This window comes from Electrona antarctica (genome assembly GCF_951216825.1).
Source record: "Electrona antarctica genome assembly, chromosome: 7".
NCBI classification, from domain to species: domain Eukaryota; kingdom Metazoa; phylum Chordata; class Actinopteri; order Myctophiformes; family Myctophidae; genus Electrona; species Electrona antarctica.
The window spans coordinates 26,177,496-26,192,462 of record NC_136812.1 but is presented as its reverse complement, the minus strand read 5'-3'; the positions used below and the strand labels follow the sequence as shown (position 1 = coordinate 26,192,462).

General features: G+C 43.7%; 1 protein-coding gene across 1 annotated transcript in view; it reads left to right on the top strand.

Moving 5' to 3' along the window:
• The window catches only part of gtpbp3 (GTP binding protein 3, mitochondrial), a 35,436-nt gene that overhangs the window by 2,752 nt on the left and 17,717 nt on the right, over window positions 1–14,967 (top strand). The window contains exons 3-5 of the mRNA XM_079506153.1: window positions 2,570–2,656; window positions 4,966–5,048; window positions 6,377–6,496. Coding sequence (XP_079362279.1) covers window positions 2,570–2,656; window positions 4,966–5,048; window positions 6,377–6,496 — 290 coding nt within the window. The remainder of the gene's footprint in view (window positions 1–2,569; window positions 2,657–4,965; window positions 5,049–6,376; window positions 6,497–14,967) is intronic.

Here is a 14,967-nt window from a genome sequence, read left to right as displayed (position 1 = left end):
GACCTCAAGGAGCCTCCAACCTTCTTCTCTGCACACTGGAATACCTCCACCAACCCAGACCTGGCCTTCGCCATCTGCCGCAGTGACGACCCAAAACTGGAGAGACACGTCCTAGACAGGTTTTCCCGCTCACATCACATCACATCACATCACATCATCATTAAAGTTCCATCACTGGTGGAACCGGTACCAGGGAAACTTGTCAAGTGATGGAACTTCCGAAAGGCCAACTGGGAGTCGTGTGCTGAGGAGACAGAAAGAAGGTCAGCAGATGTGACAGAGACAGCAGTTGTGGCTGTGGCCTATGCAGCCTACTGCCGGGTCCTCCTGTGTGTGGCAAAGAAGACCATCCCACATGGTTATAACAGGAACTACATCCCAGGTTGGGACGAGGAGTGCAGTGACGCCTGTGTGACGCCAGAGAGCCAGCTCGAGAGAAAAGCTGGACGTGACTGCAGCAACACTGCTCCAGAGGCTGGACGTCACCCGCAGGGCCAGATGGACAGAAGTCATCGAGTCGACTGTGTGGCAGATCATCAACCAGCTTACGGGCAGAAATACAACACCCCACAGATGCCCAGTCACCGCAGATGCCATCGCATCCCAGCTCCTGAAGAACGGCCGCTTCCCAGAAGCAGATAAAGACTTTGCCCGACTGACATCGCGTGAGGTGTCTTGCATCTTCTCGGGAGAATTTACAGCAGAGTGAGGCCATGAGCAAGCTCAAGCCGGGCAAATCTCTGGGCCATGACAACATCCACCCGGAGTTTTGTCATCCACCAGAGCAACAACACCTGGACGGCTTTGTGCTTTCTTCACAGCATGCTACCGGAGGTTAAAGCTCCCAAAGATTTGGCACTGCGCCCCAAATAAAGATGTGGAAGACCCCAAGTCATACAGGCCCATCTCACTGCTCAGTGTCCATTTTTAAGATCATGGAGAGAATGATCCATAGCCGCATCGAGCCAGTGGTGGACTCACAGCTCCCACGTGAACAAGCTGGTTTCCGTTGTGGAAGGTCAACAGCAGACCAGGTAACACCACTCTCTCAAGACATCAAGAACAGCTTCCAGGACAATAAGAAAGCTGGGGCAGTGTACCTGGACCTGACTGCCGCATACGACACTGTGTGGCACCAGGGACTCCACCTGAAGCTGCTGAGGACAATACTGGACTGGCATATGGTGAAGTTCATCATTGAGACGCTTTACAACCGCAGCTTCATCATCCAGACCAGCAGTAAGCTAAGAAGACTAAGGAACGGGGTACCGCAGGTGTCGGTTCAATATATACATACACAACCTACCTGACACATCGTCCAGAAAGTATGGCTACGCAGAGGATCTTGCCATGCTGAGTCGACCAACGTGGAAGGCGATGGAGGAAGGCATCAACGAAGATTTGGGCACCCTGGTAGCATACAGTACCTTCGAAGGTGGCGTCTACAGCTCAGCATCTGAAAGACAGTCTCAGCGGCATACCACCTTAGCACCAGAGAAGCAAGGAGGGAACTTGAGGTGAGTGTCGATAACAAACGCTTGGAGATCCAGCAAGCCCCGAAGTACCTTGGTGTGGTCTGGATCAAACACTGTCCTTCAGACAACACCTCGAGGAACTCAAGGCCAAGGTGACATCCAGGGTTGTGCTGATCCGCCGCCTCGCTGGAACAACCTGGGGAGCCTCCGCTAAGAGGCTGTGTATCCACCCAGCCCTGGTCTTCTCGGTAGCGGAATACTGCGCCCCAGTCTGGAGCAGAAGCCCTCATGTGGGAAAGGTTGATGTGGCTATTAACAACGCCCTCCGAATCATAACGGGATGCTTGAAGGTGAAGCCCACCCCTGTGTCCCTCTTGCCAGTCCTTGTGGGAATAGCACCGGCCGGCCTCCGACGGGAGGCTACCACCCTCGTCCTGGCCAGGAATGCACAAAAGCACGACTGGCACATCCTGCACAACACCACAACTCCAGCGCCTCCAAGCAGACTCAAGTCCTGCTACCCCTACAACAAGGCAGTACAAGAGATGCTCAATTCCACCTCTGAGGACATCTCCAGAGATGCATGGTTGGCAGCAGCGTGGAAGCAGGAGTGGGAGTCATCTGGGCCCTCCCGCATCCATCACATCTGGGACCCAGGAGATGGTGCTATAGGAGGAGACGACCTACCACGCCGGCAATGGACCACACTGAACCGCCTACGAACTGGGGTTGGTCGCTTCCAGGCATCACTGCAGAAGTGAAGTGGGGCTTGGCGGATAGTGCGGTATGCGAGTGCGGTGACCCTGAGAAGACCGCCGACCATATAATCATGTAATAATATTCAGACCACCCTCGGAAGCCAGCCTCTTCGACCTGGGACCAGAGATGCGGGCGTGGCTTCACGACACCGAGTTGGACCTCTGACGTTACACGAAAGAAGACTGACTATTGTACTTGTATCACCAGGCCCATACAGTTTTACAATATCTTTGTTGTACGCCAGGCCCACACAGTTTTTGTAGTATTTTTGTTGTACTTTTATGACCCAGGCCCACACAGTTTTACAGGGTATTTTGTTGTACTTGTTTCACCAGGCCCACACAGTTTTACCGGGGAAGACAGTGCAGAGTTCCATATTCACGGTGGCCCTGCTGTTGTCACCTCCATCTTACAGGCATTAGGTAAGAACCAGATGCGATCTGTTACAGCTTGATTTAATAAAGTACAATGCATACTGTAATAGGATATGACATAACTAACTGTGAAATGTGATACAATCTGTATCACATTTCACTGTGAGTTATGTGAAACATTGTGCCTTATCTTCCAACTGGTGTAAAACGGCGCTCAGTGCAGCGCAATTATCCTAGCTATTGTTCAACCGACCCAGTTGTTATTTATTTTCATGCACAGTACCCACATTGTATGAAAGACTTACCAAATTATACTGTGCCCATGGGTGTGCTGGTCTTAAAATTAGGTGTGGTCTGGCCTAATGCTATCTTACACAGAGAATAGTTGAAATATGATTGCATTTATATAACTAAAATGTCACTATTAATAAAGTGTGGGAGTGGGGTTGCCAAAAAATGTCCCCCATAAAATGGGCCTGTTATAAAAAAAAGTTTTTAAGTGAGCATTAGAACATAGATTGTAATTTGTTCTATAGTATATGGGTTAGCAATGCGTGCACACTGCTTGCAATAAAAAAAACGCTATACGAATTCAAATTATTAACAAACTGCAGATACCCCAGCGTCTAAATAGCACAAATGATGATGAACACTGCGCCATAAATTCTCATTATTAATTATGTGAGTACATGTTTGATATCACACCATTTTATTATACAGTACTTACAGTATGCCTAAACTATACTTGGTTATGCACCTAAAACAGAGACACTACAACTACAGGCATGTTGCAACATTGTTGTAGATCAGTAAAGTGTAAATCAGGCATTATATGATTGGCTTCAATAGCCATTTGCATTTTGGAACCGGTTCAGAGTAGACAAATGATTCTGAATTTGTTTGCTGTGTTTGCTCACACCAAATCCGAAGTCTGCTTGTTTTACATACAGTATGATTTGTATGATATCAAACAATCACTATACTATAGTCTATTCTTTTCTTTTTTCTTTTCTCCAACCCCAAAAGCATCAGGAATATTTGTTTGCCTCTGCATTCTTACACAACCAGATTCTAGTTTGTTGTCTTATAGACTATGTCTGTATAGACTTGATATACATGAAGCTTCTACATTTACAGTACAGCTACAGTATGTATATGTTATGGTGCTATAAATGGTCTGCATTGTTATTGGGAATTTTGTGCTTTGCAATGTAGGTGTTACATTCACTCATTCACTTACACATTCACATTCATTCACATACTGTACCAAGTTCTACCAACAGTGGAGACATGCAAGGCACCATCCTTCTATTTAGAAACAGTGTCAGTGTCTTGCTCAAGGACACGTTGATGCCTGGAGGAGTGGCTTCATCAAACCGATAACCTCCCGATCCTGACATATCAACCACGGATCATGAGCAAATGCTGCCTATACTGTGTATACGCTGGCAATTAAGTGTTATTACGTTGTCACTTGTCACAGTAGCACTCTCACTATGGTATGGTTCCTGTTTAGAAGAGAATGCATTACACACACTCTGCAGCTAGAGGGCAGTGTTGTATAAATCAAGGATTGTTCACACTCAAGGCAAATATCATTGGCATGGTCTGCAATATTCACAGTGGTGAAGTGATCAAAAGTTGTAAGAGTTAATGTACATAACAGTGAACTCGAGCATTAGCTGTAATTAAAGGTACATGACAGTTATAGATAATAGTCGCTTGTATAATATATTGATCAAATAATAACAATAGCAGCAGCACATTACTTCATTATACTTTAACTCCCAGGGGTACCTGGTAGCATCTACGTCCAGGAAGACCCCATGTGCTGAATGCTATTGTTTTTAGTATCCTCCTCTCCTAATTAACTTTGAAGAATGTCAGAAAACATAACCTCTTTAACCCGCCCATCAGTGGCTGTTTTCGTCATTCAAAGTGAACTCTGGGTGACCCTTTGACCCTGCATTTGACCCTGCCAAAGTTTGTTTATGTGTGGATGTGTGTCTAGGGATATCAAGTATTTTCTTACTTTCTTAGCGATTATACTTTCGATTACTTTTTTGACTAATCGAATAATCAATAAAAAAATGTTTATACTTAAAAAGTTTATTTATCAACGACTTGCATGTCATTAACTGTGACATGCAAACATAGTGACGCACGACACATAGCTAATCTACAATCTCACTTGTGAGCTTGTAGATCTGCTATTTTCATTACATATTTAAATATTTTTTTCCACTAATGACATGCCCAAAATAGGGATTGATTATTAATCAATTATTTTATGAAATTAGTTTTATGTGGAGGTGTATAGGGTTTTCATGTTTGTACGGTGTGTGTGTGTGTCTCAGGAAGCCTGCCCAGCATGAGGCCGGCTGATGCAGGAGAGTTCACGCGGAGGGCCTTCCATGCAGGGAAACTGGGTCTAACAGAGGTAAGGCACAACAGAAACACGTGCAAACAGTCACGTGCGCACGCATGCGGAGCACATTGTTTGGATTTGACATTGTGGGTTCACAATGCAGTGCACACATTGATTGCAATCAAAATCCATTAGATCTGATTCTGAACACAACACTTGCGTTCAGCAATTGAGGAAGCCACTTTCTTCATTTATCCTAGGGGAAGTACAAGAAAAAGTTGCTGCTATGTGTGTCAGACGAGCAGTGATGGAAAGAAACGAAGCGTATGCGTAATTTACAGTAGTTGCACGCCATGCGCAGCAAAAAGATCTTATTTACAAGCTCACAACGCATCATGCTGCAACACGTTGCTAGCTTGTAGTAGATCTTCGGTGCCGTTTTAGCAGCAGGTGTACATATACAAGTATAAGAATGTGTCTCCACTCCGTGTGCACTGTGCATTTTGGAGAATTCATCTGAAGAAAGGGAGAGCCATCTTCATGCAGCTGATAAAAAGAGCCTACCTCTTTTAACGTAAGAATGTGGTGTGAATGCATAGTATCAGAGAATGAGCATGTGAATATTAAGACGCTTTGTGTGCCCTTTCAACATTTTCAAAATAGTGACCCAGGGTGCCCAATGTTATTTTTGACAAAAAAAGAAAAAAAAAAAGTGATGTCCACAGACGTCCTGGGCACCACATAGCGGTAATTCCCAGGACGTCTGTGGACGTCTTGGTCACAAAATGTGTTAAGTTGATATGTCAAGATATCACAGATGTCTGTTAGACATGAGACATTAGGCTACAGTGATTCTGATTCCTTACTTTGGACACCTCTTGTTTCATGTTTTGGTGAGCAGGGAGATTTTGTTTCCACTGTGTCTCCTGTCATCATTATACTGCATCACATTAATGCTGCATTAATTAATTAATTGCATGCTTTCACTTCATGCACGAGAACTTTGTTTTTCTCGCTAGAAAATCATTCTGGGCATCTTCAGGTCTCTGCCACTTAGATAGGACTGCGCCTCACGCTGGGCGCAACCTGGTTCTTAAAAAGGATGGCACCTGACATTCCGATTAGTTTTATTAGTGTGACAAAAAACACTCTAATTCAGGCCTTTAGCGGGTGCAGACACATAGTGCCCACAAACACAACCCCCACCGTGCAAGTTAAGCCAAGCTACAAAGTTCCGCCGTTAAAATAGGGCCCTCAGAGTTAAATAACTACATAGAATTTACAGAACTAGACATCCAGATAGTTCATACAGTAGTAATAGATGTCCAGATAGTTCAATAGTTCAAAAGTGTGAACGGGGCTACAGTGACATTTTTGAAATTATGCTCCTCTCTCCTTAGGTTGAAGGTCTGGGAGATCTAATCCATGCTGAGACTGAGGCCCAGAGGAGGCAGGCTCTCAGGCAGATGTCTGGAGAGCTGGGACAAATCTACCAGGACTGGAGCTACAGGCTGAAACGGGTAGGTAGCAATAATGTGCAACGCTTGATAGTGTGGCAAACTACATTTACGTCATCTTTTTCATGCCAGAAATAGTAGATTATTGCTTAGCGGCATGTCAAGAGGGTTGTGTGATTGAGTGATTGAAATGTTTATTTCAAAGTATGTAGAATGGGTACATTTCAAACGAAAGCACAAGTCAATACAAAACTGTTACTGTGGACGACACCATGATGCATTACACTTATTTACAACGCGTATATCTATTCTACGTCCGGGCATAGACATGGTAACACCCCACCTGCCTCTGATTGGCCTACCGACACTGCCCATCTTGCCTGTCCTCCGAGATGCAAGGGTACTCCGTGGTGGGAAATAATAATAATAAAAGTACAAGAGAATGTGCCACAAGGCACGAAGTGGATAGGTAACAGGTAACACAAGAGAATGGCAACACGCAACTTAAACTATTGTTTGTGCCGTTTGCTTTGATTGAATAAAGTGTTAGTGTTGATTATCGTGTATTAATCTAATTATAGTAAACTAATACTGTTATACTAAAAAAGATAAAGATCAAGGTATTCATCTAATTATAGTAAACTAATACTGTTATACTAAAAAAGATAAAGATCAAGGGAAAAGAGACCTTTTTACAGTACAATAATGTTTCAAGTTTACACATGTATACAAATAAACAGGCCAACGGCTTAAACAATATTAGTTTGCCTCTTCTACAAAAATAAAAGTTACTGTCGCGCGTGCCAAGCTGTCATTCTCTATAGCTGAATATAGGAGTCGTACTTGTATTATTTATTTATTTCTCACCACAGAGTAACCTCGCGGCAGACTATCCAGCATGTATCTTCCACCTCGGAGGAAACTCTGATAAGGCTGGCAGTGTCTGTAGGCCAATCAGAGGCAGGCGGGGCGTTACCAGGTCTATGCTCGGACATAGAAAAGATATACGCATTTACAACAGGGTCCACCATTTTCAATTCATCAGAACATTTAGAGACGTACAAATATACACACAACATACAGTAAGGGGAAGTGTCAAATTACAGCCGTCTGTAGTCCCTTGTTTGTGCCGAATCTGGGTTGCACGTTGCACGTGTTTGTTGAACTCCCTCTGGTGTTGTGTGTGTGTGTGGACTTCGTTTACATTAAGGAAGTATGCAGGTACTGTACATGGGTATCTTTGTGTTCGTGTTGTAGAGAATCTTGTGGACCAGACCCATAAGCCATTCCAGCCTGTCAAAATGGGCAGGGGTGAGGTGCGTTCGGGGAGTGAGGCCAAGTAGTAGCCTGACCATTTTGTTTTGGGAAGTCTGGGGCCTTGTGATAAAGATGATGCTGATCTCATGGTGCCGTAATTGCAGGCCTGCCCCCAGCAATTGGAGTTCAGAGAGCAGTAGCAGAAAAAAGAATAATAGAATGGAATCAAATTGAGGTGAAATTACAGATTCTGGATGAGTATAATAGTTGCCAACTGAAAGTCGTAATAAAATCTATTGATTATTTTATTTGCGGTTATTCTATCAATTACTTTCTAAATCAACAACAACAACAATATACAACAATATAAACGAATCGACACAAAGCATTCCAGTCAAAATATATATTTTGAGCGGTGCCTCCGCTCCATTACACAGCTATGTATGTCCATATGTATGTATGTGTGTCCCTGTGTCCGAGCACGGAAAGCTGCAACACGGTAACTCTGTCATTTCTCGACCGTTTCGGACGCGGGAAGGCTCGCCGGAAGCGGCCCGGCCCCCTGGTCGTCCAGACCCCCTCTTGGTGGTCTGTATGTTCCAGGGACCCCCCAGGGACCCCCACACGGTAACTCTCATTTCTCAAAGATTTCTTCCAAAGATAATCAAAGTACAGTACAGAGCACAGTACACTTCAATGCAGTACAGAGCACAGTACAGTCCAGTAACTATAAAAATACATGTATAGTTGCACCGCTCACTTGGTACCGCCACTTGGTACTGGCAGCAAGATTGAAATCGTAAAAAATACTGTACACTCAACATATCTCCTTTTAAATAATTACCAACATTTCAACAAGCTGCTTTGGCTGGTGAAGACAGCTTGTTGAAACATTGGTAATTAAAATAATTGAAATGGAGCTGCAAATAGAGTATATTACTCTATTTGCACCCCTATAATTTAGTCCTGCATGTGTGACTCTGAGAAAGATTAATTTCGATGTCTCCAAGTACAGAATATTGCTCTCAAGACTGGGATCGGATGTTTTCACACAATAGATTACAGAGGCTGGAGTTCATCCACAGTGAATGTACTTTATCTGCAGCCAGCAGTGATACTGGAAATTAGATTGTTACGGGAAAGTCGTTGGTTGGAATTTCCATAAACCACATCAACCTGGTCCCTTAATTCTGCTCAGAGGTGTTCGGTGAATATAGACCATGGTTGTGTGTAATTCTGCATGGTCTTCTTGGCACCACACCTTAGCTGAAGTGCCAGAAGGAGTCCCTTGAGAAACCATGTGCAGATCTCCATCTCTATTTTAGAATGACTTTTCTCAGAAGAAGGTGTTTTCTGTGCCATAGGCAACATTCTCACTAATTTCACACAATGTTGGTGTGTAGACACTTGGCTTTTGCACTGTTGTGAAACGATAACCTTATTGGAAGGCAAAGCATCCTGTTTTTGTACAGCTTGTAGTGCAATTGTGTGTTGGCTCCAGATTCATGTAGTGTCAATTAAGGCACTGATCTGTATCTGTTGCACTGATATGTATTTTCCGTCATTATCAGAAACTGAAAAGGGTCAACAAACAACAAAACAGAAGGAGTAACCTAGGATATGCCTGCTAGAAATTAAGTTTTACTTGTTCATATAAGAAATATAGGACATAATTATGTTGTGGCCTGCCTGCATTCACATTGTGTGACTTGTCCCAGGACTTAATCGGTTTGACAGCTGGTATTTCTCTTTTTTTAATTATTTTCTATCCCACGATTTTGTAACCCAGTTTTTTCACCCAGTGTCAATTATCTAATGTAATCCTGGGCGCTACACTTCCTCTGCCAACCTGGGTGGGCAGCGGACTGACCTCATGCCTCCTTCTATGCATGAGGAGTCCAAGCTGCTTCTTTTCACCTGACAGGGGGGAATTTCCCTGGCCGGACGTAGCGCGTGGAAGGAACACGTTATTCCGACCAGTTCCTTTCCCCTCCATCAGGCGCCCCGGCTGGCCAGGGGGAGGTAGTTTTAGAGACTAGGATTACTGCATGTTTTTGTGAGGGTACCTACCCTAGGGGACACGGGGAGAACATGCAAACTCCACACAGAAAGACCCTTTCGCCAACCCCGCCTCGGGTATGGGCACTGATGACGCGGAGGAGGGAACACGCCCCCAGCGCCCACAGCGTCCCCAGCGGGAATTGACAGCTGGTATTGATAATTTCCATTTGTTCTGCCAATTATGTCAGTTGCTTTATTTACTTGCGTACAGGAATGTGTTTTTATGGAGTTTATTGAGTTTTTATGGAACTAATACACAATGAGCCACTATGGTGACAATCTTCCTTGGACAATCATTGCGGAGGATACAGTCAAGTTGAAATCTTACAAATGCACCACATATCTGTGTGTGTGTGTGTGTGTGTGTGTGTGTGTGTGTGTGTGTGTGTGTGTGTGTGTGTGTGTGTGTGTGTGTGTGTGTGTGTGTGTGTGTGTGTGTGTGTGTGTGTGTGTGTGTGTGTGTGTGTGTGTGTGTGTGTGTGTGCGCGCGCGCGCGCGTGTGCACGTGCTTGCGTGTGTACAATCTGTGCAGTCCACCACGTAACTCAACTTTGAGACGTGTTCTACACCACCACAGGGAGTGCGGTGCCTGGCCTTGAGTCGGTCGGATACACAGTTGTCGAGAACCACCACAAAATGCAGTCCAGTGGACTGAATGAGCCTAAGTCCCCTTACCTGTAGAATTCCCAGCCTCTGCCTCAGCCAGTTGATTGCCATGGAAACCCCACACCTGCCATTTCATTACTTAGCCAGTCCACCTTTCACAGTCAGTTTGCACTCAAACTGACACAGGCACAGGCAGACAGACAGATACAGAGATCTCCATATGGGTAAAATGGGTGCTATGACAACAGGTATTGCATACTAGGTTCCCAACTTGCATCGTTCCCAAGTAGGCCAGTGGCCGACGGGCACACGTCTAGTATATTAAAGTTGAAATAAGGGGAAATGTGAGATAGTTTGGGAGATGCAGTAAAAACAACACACAGTACTTTAGTAAGAAACAGAAAGCCTTCAAGGACCATTTGTCAATGTCATCTAGTTCACAGGAGTACTATTTCACATTGTGGCTTTTTAAATGAGCTTTGCAACATTTTTCTAATTGATCTCATCTCTTTGTATCTGCTAGTATGAATGTGAGTTTGACTCATGATTGTAAGACTACTTTAAAAAAAGTTCAGTATAGTAGTTTTACTACTACACTGAACTTTAGTTTTACTACTACTGCACAACACCATTGTATGATGAATTACACTTACTGTAAGTAGTAATTGATCGTGCTAACACATTTTAGAAATATATATATATATATATATATAAAAATAACGCTTTTCAGTTATTTGATTAATGAAGAATAGAATAACTGCTACGAAAATATGAATAGTTTTCAGCCATCATTTTTGGCAGTAGCAGCAGTTGTAGAAATCGTAGTAATAATAAATAATACATTTTATTTAGAACACACTTTACATTTTTGCACATCACAAAGTGTTAAGGCCTATTCATAGTCTGGATTTTCGGTGGTGAGCTGACCACCGGAGCTGAAATAACGTTGAGCGGTGGTGAGTAAAAACAGAGAAGGGCTGGAGCGGTGGCGGTGGTTTGCTCTTCACCACGGCTCGTGACGTCATGTTGTAGTTCGGTGGTCACCTAACCACCGAAAATCCAGACTATGTATGAGCCTTTACAGGGTTTAAACATGAACAAAAAAAGGTTTGCAAAGAAGTACTGCTTAATCCCCAAAAGGTGTGGACTGCAGACTCTAATTGCAGACTAATTGCAGAAACCATTATGATCAATGCGTATCGACCTAGAAGGTCTTCATCAGGGTCTTTCTGTAGATCAGATCGATGTTCTGCAGTCCACACCTTTAGGGAATTAAGCAGTACTTTGTCAGGTGAAACCTAACTAACGAAAGCTCATGACATGTAGACGACAAGATCGCCACCTAGTCATACTGACGGCCTAGCCTGATTGGCTGCCACACACGCTGCCTAAGCCAATGGGAGTGTAGTATGCTTGCCTGCCTCCTAAGCTATGCCACACGCACCGCGCAAGGGCTGATTTCCGCACCGCAGCGTGCAAGCTGTACGACCGCAGCCTCGAAGTGACAACAGCTGCTAATGTTATGAGCTGGACAGCAGGAAAGCCACAACAAAACACAGTCATTGTTTGTTCCTAATTATGTTCCCACTTGTATCACCACCAATGAGCACCTATCAATAAGAGCCACTTTTTTCTATTTTTAAATGGTTTAAAAACAATGGCATAAGAAAATCTAGTAGTACTACCACAATGAATAAGTAGAGGTCAATAACCTCGCGTGAATAAAATACCGGTGTATATTCTTGCACTACCTTGGCTTACACTCCAAAATGCTGTCTTGAAGAAACCTTGTCCAGTTGATCTGATAATTTGGACCTTCCTCAGGAAGGAGGCTCGTGGCCACGCAAAGACATATCTCTATTTTTGACTTTCTTACTAACGACTCGTAACAAGGTGTTTGGAAAAAACTCCTTCCGTATTGTATTGTATTGTATTGTACTTTACTGTACTACACTATACAGTAGTTCCGCCCTGACTAATAATGACACCCAAACAATGTTGTTTCTGAACAGGTGGCTTTTTACTGTTGCAGATGGATTAGAAGGTCATTTAGACAAAAGTAAGGTCAGATGTTGGATGTTTTTGGCATTACACTTTTCCTCCTTGAAGACAGGACTTGGCCACAAGTTGTAGCATGCATTGATGAGCAATTGATTCCAGTCAAGAATTATTTTTTATACTATACCAATTGTACTACTTTGAGTCAGTTATTCTGAGTTTGTTTGATCTATAAGTTCACGTATCTCCTATTTATAGAGCCTGTCCAGAGTTTTGGCTTTGATCCCGATTTTGGGTCATAGCCCTCCGATGTTTTGACCGATATTTTGCCAAAAAGTGCAACATTTGCTAATGAAAATGCTTTTGTGTGTTTCTTTTTAAACAAAAATTATAAAAATCTCTCTCTCTCTCTCTCTCTCTCTCTCGCTCTCTCTCTCTCTCTCTCTCTCTTCTCTCTCTCTCTCTCTCTCTCTCTCTCTCTCTCTCTCTCTCTATATATATATATATATATATAATATATTAGTGGTGGAAAAAAGAAAACGATGATTCAATTAATCGCGATGCCATCATGGATTCATCGATGCACAAATGTCAAAAATCGATTATATAATTATTATTTTTTACCGGATCAAAAGGGCAGAACTAAACTGCGCCTGCGCTGCGGCGTCGTACCGGACCGTTTAGACGTGTGCGTTACTCTAAACGGTCCGGTACGTCACACACACTCACAGCGCTCGCACACACACTGCTTTAGCTTACAACAACCAAAACAGAATGAGTTACCGAGTACCAACACGGAGGGGAAGAGAAAAAAGATGACAGAAAGGGAACATTTTGGATTGTATGAGGTTGAGGGGACACGAGAACTCGATAAAACTCACACCATCGACCGTCTGTGAAATGTGGCCGAGATGGGACGATGTGGTGTGGCTCCAAAGTGCGTAACATGGCCCGGAATCCGTCGCTCTCCACGACCGAATATGACGTTTATTTGAAAATAAATCTATTTTAAACTTTAATTTCATAAACAATTCACTTTGATTGTACAGTGAAATACACATCGGCTACATAAGTGCGGATCCCGATCATCAAAAAAGTTCAACGATTTCCTATATATCGGCCAAACATAATTGGTTGGGGTCCAGCTCTAACTGTATAATTATATTGTCTTTTTTTATCCCATATTTTTTGTTTCTTTTTCCCTTTTCTCCCAATTTAGTCTTATACCAATTCCCAATTTTCCTCCCACACACGTGTAGTACCTGTCCCTGCCAACACGTACAGTTGGTCACGTGCGAGGTTGTAGATGAGCACGTGTCTCCTCCTTTACACATGAAGTCACCTAGCACTTCTTTTCACCTGACACTACGGAGATTCACTGGGAGGGCGTAACACTTCCTACCCTCAAACATTGCCAATTGTGTTCGTTGGAGTGCCCAGCCAAGCCGGATGCACCATGGAGGATTCAGACCTCTACGGTAGTCTCTGTGGTGTTGGGCAGGAACTTTCCACTGCTTCACCACACCTTTATAAGGAATCTCCTCTTTATGAGAGTGCATTAACTCAATATGTTCACAATATGGGTCACATCCGACCCAATTTTTTTAGAGCATGATGTCTCATACAGTATGCTATCAAGATGTATTCATATTTATTTATTCTTAATCAAATTAACAATGAAAGCATGAATAGGTCCTAAATCAAGGCTGATATGTATCAAGGGTCCTATCTACAGTTGGGTCAGTCCTTTTCACACATCATGTTGTGGTTGATCAGAGAACAGGGTGATTGACCCTAGGTGACCAATGCCCTGGCCAGTGGCCAATACGGCTGCTCTAACTTTGAAGCACTTTGTGCATAGAGACCAATTGCATGTGAGATCTTGCATTGCCTTGGCAGGAGATCTGAAGCAATGATCATCCAGGTGTTCCCCCATGAGAACCCCCTCCTCAGCTGTTGATTCAGACCTTCCTGAGGAAGACTGATAAATGTCATTCCAAAAAGCCCCTTTATTTCTGTCGGAGGATTCTAAGAACCCAGTGTTTTGGAAAGAAAGCCCCTCTTCTCTGCTATAGGTCAAACTAATCTAAGTGGTGCCCAAACAATGAAGATGTCTTTCTCTATATACAGTACAGTTGGCTTTGCACAGGGTGTGAATGGATTAAGTTATGGGAAACTGAGGCTTCCTGTTTTTGTACGTCTTTAGTATTGTTGTGTTTAGAATTGTGTTTACAATTGAATTCCACAGTGTCAATCAAGATAGTGATCGGTGGGTTGTGTTTCAGTGTTATTTGTCTGCCTCTATTTAAAGGTATCCCTCAAAACATGACACAAGACATGCATTTGCGTGGACCTGGTGGCACAGTGCCAGTCGGTAGCGCTGCCTGTCGCCTCACAGCTAGAAGGTCCTGGGTTCGATTCACGCTGGGGACGCTGTGTGTGCTGGGGGCGTGTCCTCTCCTCTGCGTCATCAGTGTCCATACCCTAGGTGGGGTTGGCGAAAGGGCCTTTCTGTGTGCAGTTAGCATGTTCTCCCTGTGTCCCCTAGGGTTAGGGTTCCCACGGTCATGCAATTCCTGGAAGTACAAAACAAACAAGAAAAAACAATTTCC